This window comes from Myotis yumanensis, unplaced genomic scaffold (assembly GCF_028538775.1).
Source record: "Myotis yumanensis isolate MYYU_CA2020_CCGP unplaced genomic scaffold, mMyoYum1.0.hap1 SCAF_12, whole genome shotgun sequence".
Taxonomy (NCBI): domain Eukaryota; kingdom Metazoa; phylum Chordata; class Mammalia; order Chiroptera; family Vespertilionidae; genus Myotis; species Myotis yumanensis.
Genome location: NW_027223763.1, coordinates 27191988 through 27206858, shown reverse-complemented (window position 1 = coordinate 27206858; position 14871 = coordinate 27191988). Strand labels below are relative to the sequence as shown.

Sequence of the window (14871 nt, the reverse complement as noted above, 5' to 3'; positions counted from 1 at the left end):
CTGTTTCTTTGGTTTGGGGTGAGGCCACAACATTAGTAACAAAGAAACAGAATTTCCGGAGGATGAGGCCCAGAAATCAGGATTTTAAAAAGACTCCCAGGTGATTCTAATGTGCAGCCAAGGTTGAGAACCACTGCTCTAGACCAGTGGTCAGCAAACTGCGGCTCTCGAGCCACATGCGACTCTTTGGCCCCTTGAGTGTGGCTCTTCCACAAAATACCGACTTCTGCGCATGGGCCACGAAGTTTCAATCGCACTGTACATGCACGCCTGAACGTGGTATTTTGTGGAAGAGCCACACTCAAGGGGCCAAAGAACTGCATGTGGCTCTCGAGCCGCAGTTTGCTGACCACTGCTCTAGACAAACATGCAAAACTAAACCCTCCTCCTTCTCCTCCAGCGTCCATGGGCTTGACAGCAAGCAGAGTGTTCTGGCCGGGGAGGTGCAGGGGATCCAGCCAGAACACTCCAAGGACAAAGGGTGGCTGAGCCTGCATACAGAGGAGATCTGGGGAGTCAAGAGACACCTTAATGTCAGAGGTGAAGGCGTCCTCAGCAACCATCAGTCTGTCTTGCTCTGGACAGACGTGGATGCTGAGCCCCAGAGGGAAGGAACTCGCCAAGGTCACATGGTGAGCAGTAAGTGGCAGGACAGGACTCCTGTCCAGGACGTTGGACAATGGGTCCCTTCTGTAGCTCTTAAGAATGGCCTTCAAAGAAGATACAGGGCTGACCTGGGAAAGCAGGGCAGGGTGGGAATAATGTAAATAATGTTTACACGGCACTGGTTGGGCTATAGATGCTTTCTGTCTGTGAGAACACGCCACCCCCTCCACCCTAGGCACGGATGAGGATGCTGAGGCTCAGAAAAGTGACGTGATTGCCAAGCCCACAAGACCAGGGAGTGGGGCAGCCTTTCCCCTGCTTTCTCCTTGCACCCAGCCTAGCCCCTGGACTACAAGCTTGTTACTGTGAGGACAGATCAAGGTGCTGTCCATTCCTCGAGAGTGGTCCTACTATCTGGCTTTCATGGAGGAATAGCTGGACCTGGCATGGGGCACGCCATCCCCTCCTCTCTGGTACATTCAATCAGTCCTCTTGAGAAGTCCCCTCTGACCAGGCCCCAGACAATGGGATACGAGGAGGAATGAGATTCCTGGAGGAACTCAGAGCTGCCAGTGTGATGGCTGCTGTGCTGAGGAAGCTCAGGGGGTGGGCAGGCTGCCTGGGTTGGCAGGAAGGGTGGTGACCAGGAAGTCCCGCCTCTGAGGCTACTGGCTTCCTACCCCAGAAGAGCACAATTCACCTGGAGACAGGACCGTGGAGATCTGGGAACTTCACTCATGGGCACCTGGGTTGCTAGGTTACCACAACAGCAAGGGAGGGAGAGGGGCTGCATGGAGTGGTGAGAAGGTGAGGACCCCTGGCCCTTGTCAGCATGGCCAGTGGTGTGTACCAGTCCCCTGCTACTCCACTGACCGCCCTCTGTCTTTGGCTGCCTCCAGCCCAGCCTCCCAGCCCCGTTGCTGTTTAGCTTATCGAATTTTCCTCAGCTGCGGTCACTGACCTGCTTCTTTAAGCTGCCGGGTCTGAGGGTGGACAATAAAGTGCACAGGCGCTGTTTGTCCTGAGTGCCTTCCCAGCTGGTTAGAAATCCCCTCCACTCCCTGCCAAGGTGGTCGGCCAGCCCTGGTGCACACCCCCATGACGAGACGCTCACTACCTATGGAGTCAGTGCTAAGCTGCTCTAATTCCTCATCAGCTCCGACTCTTAGAAAACGTTTCTTCTCACTGAGCTGGAATCTGCTGTCCATAACCCCCTATCTGGGAACCCCAACCACGTCTGCTCCTTCTGCCCTGATGGTCCTTGAAAGACTGGTGGCTCCCACCAGGTCTCCACACATCGCCCCTTCTCCAGGGACGCCCATGAGTGCCTGTTTCCTGCCAAGCGGCTCTGCAATGTGTCACTGTCCCTCTCAGGGCAGAGCCCAGAGGACTGGGTGGGGTTGGCCCTGAGCAGAGAGCGCAGACCAATCTCTCCTTGCTTGGCTGCACTGATCGTACTGTCTACATGGCCGGCCGCACACGGCCTCCTGACTTGCAACCCAGCAGCTCTCTTCACCATGCGGCTTCTAAAACCAGCGACTGGAGCAGAGAGGACTTCACTGCTCCTGGTGCTGTGCTGTCCTGTCTGGAGGGCCTGGGTTTTCATTCCCTAATTCGGTCACCAACTCTCTATGTGTCCTTGGGGAATACCTCCTCTCTCTCGGCCTCTGTTTTCCTATCAGTAAAATGGGTTTTAGACAATCTGTTGGGTCCCATCTTTGGTTGACTGATGAAACTCTCAACCAAAACACGCTTTTCTTATGTGGGGGCTGCCTAACCTGACAGCAATGGCTCGTGGGTCAGAAAGACCTGACAGTTTACAAAGCAGCCACAAGTGCCACCACCAACAGGATTCTTCCCAGCTCTTCCCAGTGTTCCTCACAACCTTTGTAAAATACCAAAAATCAGACTTGTCCAATCAGCAACCTAGAACATAAGCTGGCCTCGAGTCCTGACCCTACAATTTAGGCCAGCCACGTCCCCTCTCTGTGCCTCAGTTTCCTCACCTGCAAAATGGGGACAAGCTGTTTTTTATCAGAGGGTTGTTGTGAGGTTTGAGAGAGCAGGTATGCTAAGAGCTTCACACAGTCCCTGGCTCAGGCAGATGTGAATGTGATTCCTGGTTATTCAATATAAATCCTAGGAAGAGGCCCCTCCTCTTCTGGGGAGGCAGAAGTAGAACATAAAGATGCCTCTGTATCCCAGGGGGATAAGATCAAATTGAAAAACCCAGGCTTGAAATAACTCGTGCTGGCAAGTTTCCCGGGGGGACGCCGGAGGGTCTTTCTGTCACAGACTCGAGAGCGGCTGCGCTCCGCTGGAGGCTGCGGAGAAGGGCTTGGGGGTGACGAGGTTGTACTCACTTCAGGGACAGGGAGTAGTCGTGCTTGCTGGTCTGGCTGTTCCGGACGAGGTAGCTGCACTCCTTGCAGAGTCGCAGCAGGTTCTCGGCCTCTCCTCTGCTGATGGCTCCGTGATACCATCTGGGGAGAAGGGAGAGGATCAGAACCCTAGGACAGGACCCCGCAGCTGACACCCTGAATTCTGCTCCTCCTTGAGGAGGCTCAGCCCCTCAGAAGGCAGCTGGCACGGCCAGGGCCTCCTTGTTATAAAGCAGGTGCGTTTGTGCACTCATGCCCAGTCATTCATAGACATTTGCCGAGTGCCTGCTGCCTGCCAGATCCCAGGGAGAGGACAGTGAACAAACCCACAGTCACCTCCCTCACGAAGCTGACATCTAGTGCAGGTGCTACGGAGGAGATAGAGCAGGGCTGTGTGGTCTGGAGCTCTCGGTAGGGACAGCTGTTTTAGGCAGTGGCCACGGAAGCCTTCAGAGAGAGTGACATTTCAGCGTGGGCCTGAAGGAGGTGCTGGAGGAAGCCCAAAGGACAGCAGCTGGAAAAGAGCATTCTGGCAGAGGGATGGGAAGCAAAGGCAGAGGCCAAGGCGGGAGCGCCTGCTGGGTTTTGGAAACAGCAAGGAGGTCAGCGTGAAGTGAGGCAAGAGAGGGGGTGGGGGTCAGGATGAGGCCCAGGAGGCCATGAGGCAGGGTCGGGTCTGGGGGCCTTGTATGCAATGTGAGGCTTCTGGCTTTCTCCATCCAAGTGACACCAAAGCCATAGTGGGTGCTGACAGGAGGGACATGTGTTGAATCTGAGACATCTGCAGGACAATGACCAGTGCTCGTCACTCAGGAGGGTGGCCACCCCACTGCTCCAGCCACATGAATCTGGCATCAACCGGGCACGAGGGGATCCAGCATCACTGCTTCTGGACACCATGTGGTTGAGTGGCCGAATCAGAAGGAGGGGTGCAGAGGCTGGTGGCCTAAGGCCCCCAACTGCAGGACAAACGGGGAAGAGTTGAGAATGGAAAGGCTGAAGGTACAAATTCAGTGGAAGAGTGAAGACCCTAAAATGCCAGTTAGTGGGCATGCTCAGAACACATCTGGGAAGGTGGTGAGAGACGGGGCCAGGAAGAGAACCAGAGGTGCTGGACAAGGCGGGAGCAGGCTCCGGCTGCAGAGGCACATATGGTTGGTCACCGGCCAGCCAGGTGGTCTGGGGCAAGCGGCTTAACCTGGCTGAACGTTGGTTCTCTATCAAGTTAGGATCCCTCCACCCCTGTTTGGGGGCTGAAGATTAAATGGGATGATGCATAAAAGGACTTATGCAGAGCCTGGGATGGGATGAATTTCTATGAATGGCAGCCATGAGCATCAGCAGGACGATGCTGAACTTGCAGATGGCCCTTGGGAACTTCCCCAGTGATCATATTTCTGGCTGCTGCCTGCCCCGGAGGCTGTATTTTAAATTCCCAGGTGTAAGCGGGATGCTGCCTCCTGGTCCTGGCCACGCCACGAGTGCCCTGCCAGCAGCCCTGAGCTTTCGGGTACAGACATTCTCTAGAGAAACACTGCCTTTCACCATTCACTTCCTGCCATTCGCAAGGCGGTGCTCTGAACAGGAGCAGCAGTGCTGATGATGTAATTATGAACAAAAGGAACCCCAACCAGCTCCAGGAACGCAAGGACTGGAGAGCAGGTATGAGGAGCGTGTGACTGAGTCACTGACTGCCCAGGAGATGACCACTCACAGGTCAGCCCTGGGGCTGGACACTCGGAGGGGAGACTGGCCCAGGGAAAAAGCAGGGAGTGTGCAGACCTCAGAGCCGCCTTCCTTTCTAAACTGGCACAGAAATGAGGGGGAACGTGAAGTTGGGGCTGCACTGATCAAACACTTCAGAGGCATGAAGGCTCAGGTGTGCTTCAGAAAGGCCTGTCGTTGGGAGAGACAGACAAGGATGGTGCCGACTTTAGAAACAAGAGTTAACAGTTGGGAAGGTTGTTTTCTGGGAAATTTCACCCGTGTAACACACCCCTAGTGAGCTGACAAAAACTGTTTTATTAGGAAAACAGGTTCCAGTCATTTGAAGCAGGTGTCCTCAGGGAAGGCCTGGAAGTGGCCTCCAGGGCAGTGCTGCCTGCTGCCCGTCCCGCCCGGAGCCAGGAGCAAGCGGGCTCTAGGGAGGTGGTGGCAGTCGGGCCTCTCAGGGGAGTAAACAGGATAAGCTGCTGGTTCCCTCCTGGGCTGCTCCAGCTGCTCCGAATGGAGAGAAAGGCAGGGGACTCAGGGGAGGCTCAAGGAGACCCAGGCAGAGTGTGGGAGAGAAGGGCACTGAGGGGAAGCCACTGGCCAGGAGACAGGATGGGCCCGAGTGGTCTTGAAGGGGGCTGGGGGCCAACTACTGGCCCTGAGCAGGCTCTGCGGGACTGAAAAGAGAATCCAGGCAGAGGACATCTTGGGGATGTGCTGGACTCAGTGGAACTGGCCCATCAGGTCAGAACCACAGGAGTTAAGGTCCAACCATCGCCATCCAGCTTAGCTCATCCAGTATTTACTCACCACTCACTCCATCCTGATCTCGTGGGGCTGATACAGGGAGAAGGAGAATCAACAAATAGATTCAGGGAAGGATTTCAGATAGTGACAAGAGCTATGTAGGAATACTGGGGGTGCGGGGGCTGGAGTGTACTTTAGAGTGAAGGAGGCTTCCCAGAAGATGACAGTTGACCTGAGACTCTCCATTGTGAAAAGGAGCCAATCATGTAAAGGGCCAAAGAAAACACGCTTTCTGTAGAGGAGCTGGCAAGGGCCAAGGTCCCGAAGTAGGAATGAGCTCGGGATTCTCACGGAGCAGCAAGGATGGTCCGGCACTGTGAGCCTGGGAGTGGTACTGGATGAGGGTGGAGAGGCCTTGTGGGCCAAAAAAATTAGTCCGAGTTCCTTCTAAGTGTAGTGGAGGGCAATGAGAGTTTTAAGCAGTTAACTACCATGCGTCCAAAACGGGAACCATCCTTACATGCGACGATATTTTGAATTTAATTGAACCTATAGATGCTTATGGTGTTCAGAGGGTCTATCTGAGTTACTTGCTCTGGATGATCTTACGAGATCAACCAGGCTACCTGAAGAGGGACCAGAGGGGAAGTGAAGTAGGACACAAGTCGGGAGGCTTCTGCAGTGGTTGACGGGAGGTGGCCATGGAGATGAGAAGACGGAACAGAACCAGGCTGTATTTTGGATGGATAATTGGTAGAACTTACTGATGCATTAGATGCTGATGCCAGGCAAAAAGAGGGCTGAAGATGACTCCAGGTTTGTGGCTTGAGCAACCAGCCACATGTAACATGTGGTGCTATTTATGGAGGTGGGGAAGCTGGGGGAAGAGTGTCTAGGAGATGATGAGGAGTCCAGATCCAAACACGTTAAATTTGAGATGCCCATTCGTCAGCCAAGTGGAGATGCCAAGAAGGCAGCTGGATGTGGGAGTCGTGTGTTCTGGGAGACGTGTGGGCTGGGATGTGCGCTGGTGAATCACCACCAGACCCTGAGCCCCGGACAGTCCATCCTTCAGGTCAGGCTGAGGTGAGGAGCCAGCAGCCAGGGAGGCAGGGGAAAAACCCAGAGCAGAGTGTCTGCGAAGGAGGGAGCTGGCTACTCTGCTGGCTGCCCTGGAGGACAGAGGCCGTGACCTGGTGACTGGGCAGGAAAGGGGAGCAGACTGTGGTGGGTGAGAGAGAAGGGGAGGTGACGAAAGGGAGAAAGAAAGTGCTGGCAGCTCCGTGAGGACTCCGTCCCTTCAGCAGGCAGTATTTATGAGCACTTACGCTGTGCCAGGCACCGTTCTGCACACTGGGAGGAAACAGTGGTGACCCAAACAAGTTCCAGCCCTCACAGAACGTATGTTCCCAACACGGGCAGGAGCTAGAGAGGATCAAGATTTTATTTATTTACTTTTAAGAAGTTTGTTTTAAAGAGAAGTTCACAACTAGAACATGTTTATGTGCTGATGGTAATCATGATGCAGGACAGAGGGGGCTGTGGGTTGCCTCCAGGAGGTGCAGGAGAGGGGTGTCCCCTGAGCAGCTGAGCAACTCTTCCACCATCCCAGGAAGGAAAGCAGATGTGTGACTGCCCCTCAACAGTCCTGAGGACAGCCCCCCTCCAGTGTGTCAGCCTCCGCCTCCCCTCTCCCCTGTGCCTTCTAAACACTGAGGCATCATCAGTCAGGTGAGGGATTAGGCGATCCTCTCTGTCTGGGTCACTGGGCTGTGCTGGAGATGGGACTTTACCTGAGCACACCTCTTGGTGATGAGTCAGGGCCTTCCCAGGCCAGAATAATCCTGGGAAGAAGAGATGATGGTGGAGGGAGAGCCAGCCTTGACTCTGAACTTGGCCAAGGGCCTTGTCAGGCAGGAACGGGAAAGGAAAGAGGGCAGAACTGTCTTTGAGGGCCCCAACCTGTCGAAAGCTCTGCAAGGGGGTTGGGGGGGTGGGAGGGTAGGCTGGGCTGCTGACCCCATACAGACCTGGGTCAGGATGCACATTGAACAGCTCCTGGCATCTCTGGATCATATTGTGTTTGTTGATTAAAAAGTAAACAGTTTGATCAGACATAAGCAAAACCTGCCGCCCAATCTGCATGTCTATGAGAAACGGTGAGCACAACACTCCCCACACCCATGTGCTCAGTACAGCAGGCTCAGAGGCTGCAGCCTCCTGAGGATCGCACATGCTTAAAAAAGGCACATGAGCACATGACATCATCGGAAAACCCTGCATCCTGCTCACCGGGCCAGCATTTCCTGTGAGGGATACACTGTCGGCTGTGCTGAGACCAGAATTCCCTGGGCGGAAACTGATATAGTTCGTGATCTTATAAGGAACCAGCTTGGTGTCAGCTAATCTCTTGGCGGACTGGACTGAGTGCCTGCTCTGTGCCAGGCGTGTGCTAAGGGTGGGGGCAAGAGTGTGCATGAGGAGAGGGAGTGAGGGGAGAGTCACAGGGCTGGAGTTCAAATCCTATCTCTGCACTGGAACCCTGGGAGCCTACAAATGCTCTGCCCCGCTTGGAGTTCCGATTTTCTCATCTGTGCAATGGGGATGATAACCCATTTATCACACATTTGCTTGTTAAGAGGATGATACACCCGATGGTACCAGCACAAGATCCAGGACCTGCTTTATCATGTTCCCGGAGAATCTCACTCTAGTTCAGGTATGTGGAATGCTGAGAAAAGGAGAACGCAGCCTGGGGCAATTCAGCGTGAGGGGCAGGATTGGGAGGTGGGACTTCATGCAGGTGATAGGAAGCCACTGAAGGTCTCAGAGCAGATCAGGGGCCTGTTCACATTAAAACCCTGGCAGAGAAGGGAGACGATCATCATGGTCAAGGGGAGGACAGAAACCAGAAACGGGCCTTACCATCAGTGTTAGGGTAAGCGTGGAGGCAAAGGGGCTGTGAAAACCCAAACCAAGAGTGTCAAAGCCTTGCATGAATACCAGGCAGATGTGGGGCAACAACATCACAAGCTAGAAAATAAATTTAATTTACAAGTAGGGACGGGATTTGGTATACACTTAGCTATTCAAAAACTCATGTGATGTAGGAGGGCGGAGTGAACTGTGTCCCTCTTACTAGTCCTCAGAAGTAAGGGAGGTGATGCCATGTGGACGGAGAAAGCACCTGCCACTGACCTTATGGTGGCCTTGACCTTCCGTGAGCCTCAACATGCCCATCTGTATGTGGAGGCAGGGTAGGGATGTAGACTGAAAGACCCCTGGAGCACTAGCATTTTCTCAGTCTGTGAGTTTTTAAATCAAGATAAAGAAAGGGAAGAGCAGTGACTACGAGCTGGGAGCTGAGGTTGGGCTTTGCCTCTGAGAACTTACATTTGCTTCTCCAGTGGGACAGCAGGATCCACTCTTTCTCCCAGGATCCCACAGAACTCGGGGCTCCCATGCTTGATGGGCTTGAAGCCCCCTCCAGGAGCTCGAAGCTGGCGCCGCCGGTCCCGGGAAGGCGAGGGGGATGACTGTCGTTTCTCGTTGCCATTAAACTGGGCTGTGGAGAGAGAGTGCACAGTTACGGGAGTTCGGCCTGAGGAATTCCCGGGGGGGGGGGGGGGGTGCGGGGGGGCCATAGTGAGGTAAGAGTCGACTGACTCCAAGCAATGAGCACACATGGCTCTCAGGATGTGGACTTCCTAAGACAGGGCACGAAGGTGCTGTTAAAGCCAGGCAGCACTTCCATGGGGCTGGTTAAGTTTGCAGAAGCACTGAGCTCAGCCTTATCCCCAAAGGAAACCCCTGCAACCTCCAGCCAGGAGGGGGGGCCCGGCATTCCTGCGTGGGCTCAGTCCCCTGGACAGTTCTCAGGAAAGAAAGTTATTCCTCATTTTGTGCCAAAAACCTGCCTCCAAGTGGCTCCTCTCCTCCCATTCTCCCATCCCACCAGTGCCGCAAAGGCCACACTGGCCCCCCTTCTTCTGGGACAACCCTACAAGAGTTGCAGTCAGAGTCATGTGGCATCCCCCGGTCTGCATCTCTTCACTCTGTCCCCTTTGTGGGTCCTACACAGCCAGACCTGCCCTGGGCCCAGCCCCAGGTAAGGCCGGACAGTGCCCATCACGGGGGACAGGCCCTTGCTGGGCCTATGGGAGGATCATTCACCCCCGTTGGCTTGGGGAAGATGACCCTGGAGATAATGCACAATGAGCAGAAAACACTGAGCTGAAACGAGCTGCTGGGAGGATGCCTGGAGATCAGCAAGTCCACCTTGCATGTCTCTCTTTGGGCCTCAGTTTCCTCCTGAGATGAAATAGGGGTGATGATGGTGCCCACCTCATGGGGTTGTTGTGAGGTTTCAGTCACGTGTGCCATGTAGTCTGTGCTGGGTCAGTGTTATTTTGCATCCATATTTTATAGGTTTTTATTATCATGTCTGCTCAATGTGGACACAGTACTGGTCAGCTACTGAACTGATCTGAGTCCTCTCCTAAGCCTGCCCTGGCCAGCTGGGAGCCTTGGCTGTCACTCAACCTCTCTGAGGCCCCATTTGCTCCATCACCAGGCTGCTGTGATGACCAGATGAGGGAATACATCCTAAGGGCCTGGCACACGCAGAGTGCTGAGTAAACTGGGCCGGGGCCTGCAAAACAAGGTTCCCAAAGCTGTGACTAGCTGCTGGCCAAACGACACACGTCTTCGGCCAAGCGACACACTCCCCTCCCACCAGCAAGCAGAGGTGGCAAGTGGCCCTTTGAGCCAGCAATCAACCTCATTCACGGGAGGGGAGCAGTGGGAAAACCCCGCCTGTCTGTGGCGACTGAGGTCTATGGGGACCGAGGATGGGAATGAACTTGTCCTATGACAGAAAAGGTCATCCGTCAGGTCTGTGGAGCACTTCCATCCCTCCAACACTCTTCTCTAGTAACCACTGAGGAAAACAGCAGGAAGGGAGGCTCCTGCCAGGCATGTCAGACCACATGTGTGTGGTCACCCTCAGGCTGCAGCGGGGCCCGCAGGCCATCCGTTCACCCTCTCACGTCTACACACTCATTCACACGGGCCCAACACACTTCAGGGCTGGGGAAACAGCAGTGAGCGAGAGAGCTGTCCCTGCTGTGGAGCTCAGAACCTCGGTGAGGAGACAAACAATAAATCAGTCAGTCAGACCCCCAGCTCACCAGCTGGTGGTAAGTGCGTTGGAGAAATGAAAGCAGGGCAGGGAGCCGAAACCGGTTTGGCTCAGTGGATAGAGCTTCGGCCTGCGGACTGAAAGGTCCCAGGTTCGATTCCGGTCAAGGGCATGTACCTGGGTTGCAGGCACAATACCCAGTGGGAGATGTGCAGGAGGCAGTTGATTGATGTTTCTCTCTCATCAATGTTTCTAACTCTCTATCTCTCTCCCTTCCTCTCTGCAAAAAATCAATAAAATATATTAAAAACAAAAAAAAAAAGAAAGCAGGGCAGGGAAGGCCTTTCGAAAGGTGACATCTGAATGAATTCCTGAGGGAAAGGAGGGACGAGCCATGAGGACATCTGCCGGCAGGAAGGGCAATCCAGACAGAGGGAAGAGCAAGTTCAAGGGTCCTGAGGTGGGAATATGCCTGGGTGTTGGAGAAGCGACAAAGCCGGGAGGGCTGCAGAGGAGTGGGGGTGAGGGGAGGCGAGTGGGAGGAAGCGGAGCTCAGCGGGCCTTGGGAAGGACTTTGGCTTTATTCTGAGAGAAAGGAGAGCCATTCTGATGTTTTGATGGGAAGGTTTTAACCTGGCACTTTTAAAGCAGAATTGCTGTGCTGAAAAGATATAGAGGGCAAAGGGCCTATGGGAACTCCCTGTACTTTCTGCTCAATTTTGATGTGAACCTAAAATTGTTCTTTAAAAGAGTTTATTTAAATAAAAAAAAGCGCAAGATGGAGGGGGAGCACAGGGAGAGCAGCGAGGAAGCTACTATAGGAGGGGCTGGCCTGGGAGCTGCGCATGGAAGTGACAGAGGGTGTCAGATTCTGGCTGCGCTCTGCAGGCAGGGACAGCAGGACCTTGCTGGCACTCAGTGTGGAGTGCGAGAAAAAGAGGAGACAGCAGGCTTTTGGCCTGAGCGCTGGAAGGATGAGGCTGGCATTATCCAGGATGGGATGTCAGGACTGGTAGCATGGAGCAGGGACAGAGCGAGGACTGCTGGGGTCCTGCCCTTCTCTCTGGCCACAGTTCTGTCCTGTGTCCACCCTCAGGCACAGATAAGACAGCAATGACCTCAAGGCCCCTCTAGGCTTTCATAGAGGTGGTGAATGGGTAAAGCCCAGAGCTGGGGCCTTGTCACGCGTGTCACTATGGGCCCCTCCCTGGCTTCCCAGCAGCCCGCATCTCCCATCAAAGTTCCTGCTGAACCACACCAGTCCTCATGGCAGTCATTCAAATGGGGTATATAGTTTTTTGAGGAGGAGAAGGGTGAGGAAGAGGTGAAGTAGGTTCTGAGCTTGCAGAGCCCTGTAGGAGGGGCTGGCTAACCATGGGATCAGGTAGAAAAGAAAGGGCCTGGTCAGAGAACCCCTTTCCAAAGAACTGGGACTTGATTCTTGGTTAAATCAATAAATTCAATTCTCAGATTGGGTTTTAGAATCAGTCCTCTATAACTGCTGATGGAGGGTTTGGGGCAACCCTGGAGGCAGGGAGACCAGCTAGGGAAAGCGATGGAGGCCAGGGCCCTGTGTAATGAATGCCCCATTGAGATGGAGATCTGGGCACAGCAGGAGATGGGGTCAGGGGCATGGGACCATCTAGTGCAGTGGTTCTCAACCTTCCTAATGCCGCTTCCCTTTAATACAGTTCCTCATGTTGTGGTGACCCCCAACCATAAAATTATTTTCGTTGCTACTTCATAACTGTAATTTTGCTACTGTTATGAATCGTAATGTAAATATCTGATATGCAGGATGTATTTTCATTGTTACAAATTGAACATAATTAAAGCATAGTGATTAATCACAAAAACAATATGTAATTATATATGTGTTTTCCGATGGTCTTAGGCGACCCCTGTGAAAGGGTCGTTCGACCCCCAAAGGGGTCGCGACCCACAGGTTGAGAACCGCTGAGCTAGTGCCTCTCCACCATGCCTTCCCTTCCCTCTGCTCTCTTTCTGGTTGTCTTGAATGGAGAGGAGGGAGCAAGCTAAGGGGCATGGTGTGGGGAGGGTCTAGGTGAGAGACAGAGGCTCTCTGCTTACTTTTGCCACCTGCAGAGGAGAGGGAGGGACCATATAAATGGCAAGGCATTTTCACCTATGACAACCTGAGGCTCCACTGGCTAAAATAAGAACTTTAGTATTTCTGCCAAAATAAGTTCCTACTACACACCTCCTGGCACAACAACTGAGAAGAGAGGCACAGAGCATGGAACATGGGTTGGGGAAGAAACCCAAGCTCTTCAGAACCACCAACAACTTGGCTAACTGTCCAGCCTCAGATCTGACCACGCCCCCTTCCAGGAGGATCACTCACCATGACCCAACCCTCCACTGAGCTGTATCAACCTCTCCACCTGACTGATTCCACCTGCCCTTCAAGGGTCACCTCTTCCAGGAAGCATTCCCTGACCCCAGACTAACCCTGATTTAAACGATGGTATCCTAATCGCCAGTTTCCCCTTCTGGATCCCCAGGAGCCCAAAGGCAGGGGCTGTACCATACCTGCCCCAACCGCCAAGCCTAGCCCATGCCTACGACATAACAACTGCTCAACAAAAGACTGAAGAAACTTAATAAACTGTTGTTTCACTTTATTGGGGGGGAAAATATCAGTTTTCTGACCAAATAAATTGGATAAAACCTAATAACATCCTAGTCAACACTGTAATTCCCTGCTGAATTAATTTATACATTTTCGTGCAAGCTTAATAATATAGCCACATATTTTAGAGAGAACAGGTGGTGATGAATGACAGGCTTAATTAGACAAATTATTTCACCTAAAATAAAAATATACAAACTCCAAGTGTAGTGATTCAGGAGCAAAAGAAAAAAACAACACACGTGTTGAACTGAAGCTCCAAACACGACAGCCTTCATTCCTTCTAATTAAGTTTGTCTTTAATCTGCAATTTAAAATGGCAATTCTTTTAATTTAGTGACTCTCTGCAAAAGATAAAGGAAGACACAGCCCTCAAAAGAATATGTGCATTCAGAGAAAAAAATATGCCACCCTGTAGAGCTGTTTAGAATGACAGGACCTTACTAATCCCACCTAATTAATCCCACCTGTAGGCAATTACACATTCTGCAGGAGGAAGGGGTCAGGTGGGCAGGACCAGACCCAGCGGCGGCAGCGGGAGCGGGAGAGGAGCCTGGTGAATGGCTCCCCCAGCCTTTTTCTCCAGGGCAGGTGACAAGGCCCCTCTGTGATGCCGGAAATGTCCTTCCAGCAGTTGTGGTCTGGTGACAGCCCTCATTCTTTAGACCCAGCTCAGGTGCCCCTCACATTCCAGGAGGCCTCTTACTTCCGCTCCATCCAGATTAGCTTCCAACGTTGTCCCCTCCCTACTTATTCAGTAACGTCCTCACTTAACATTACTGACAGTTTCTGTGACTTTAAGCAAAACGAAGCATAACAAAACCAACTTTGCCACAGGCTAATTCATTTAAATGAGAGTTCCTTTGGCATCATTATAATGACACAATGTTCAGGGAAAGGACGTCATTCGAGGACCTGCTGTATTCTAGATTTTATACCAACTGGCCCTGAAGTTCGGTCACTGAAAATGAGGGAAGAGGGTGTCCTAGGCACCCGCTCTAACCCTCCAAGAACCCTGCCACCCTATGGGTAATGGGTGAGGCCTCAGAGGAGGTGAAGAAAACTCCTCCAGGTTCTCAAAGCTCAGGGGGGACCGAGGCCTGAGCCCAGGCCTGTGGGTCACCAGGGGCAGGCTTATCCCACTCCAGGTCCGTGCCCCTGCCTCCCCATGAAGACACGGGCAGAGTCAGTCATGCAGGGGCTGTGCCTCACGAATCCTCTAGTCCTGGAGTGACCACTGTTCTGCTCCAGCTGTAGGACACCTAGAAGCTTCCTAGGATGGCACAAAGCCTCCCCTGACCCCACCTGCCGGCTCACAGCACTCGGCACTTCTCTTGTAGCCCAGTGGGCACTGACACCAGTGCTCCCCAATCAGCCCGGCTGTTCATTTTATTTCGCTTTTCCCTTTCCTGTCTTGTCTGCCCCTAAATCTACAGCAGCGCTTGGCAGGGAGACGTGCTTAGTAAATGTTTGTTTAGATGAAATAACTGTGTTCCTCCGGGGTCCAGCTCCTCTCTGTTTAGGATTTAGGGCTGGCCAGGTTCCAAAAAGCCCACAGGCCTCTAAAGCACAGCTCTGCGGGGCTCACGGCCTCGCTGCTCCCAGTGCTGGGAGGGAGGGCACACTCCTCA

The 14871-nt window shown here is 53.2% G+C and overlaps 1 protein-coding gene across 1 annotated transcript in view; it reads right to left on the bottom strand.

The window, feature by feature from the left end:
* SHB (SH2 domain containing adaptor protein B) overlaps nucleotides 1-14871 on the bottom strand; it is a 124037-nt gene that overhangs the window by 21648 nt on the left and 87518 nt on the right. Inside the window, exons 4-5 of the mRNA XM_070431138.1 lie at nucleotides 8841-9012; nucleotides 2970-3089 (exon numbers count right to left, since the gene is read on the bottom strand). Of these exons, the coding sequence (XP_070287239.1) occupies nucleotides 2970-3089; nucleotides 8841-9012 (292 nt within the window). The remainder of the gene's footprint in view (nucleotides 1-2969; nucleotides 3090-8840; nucleotides 9013-14871) is intronic.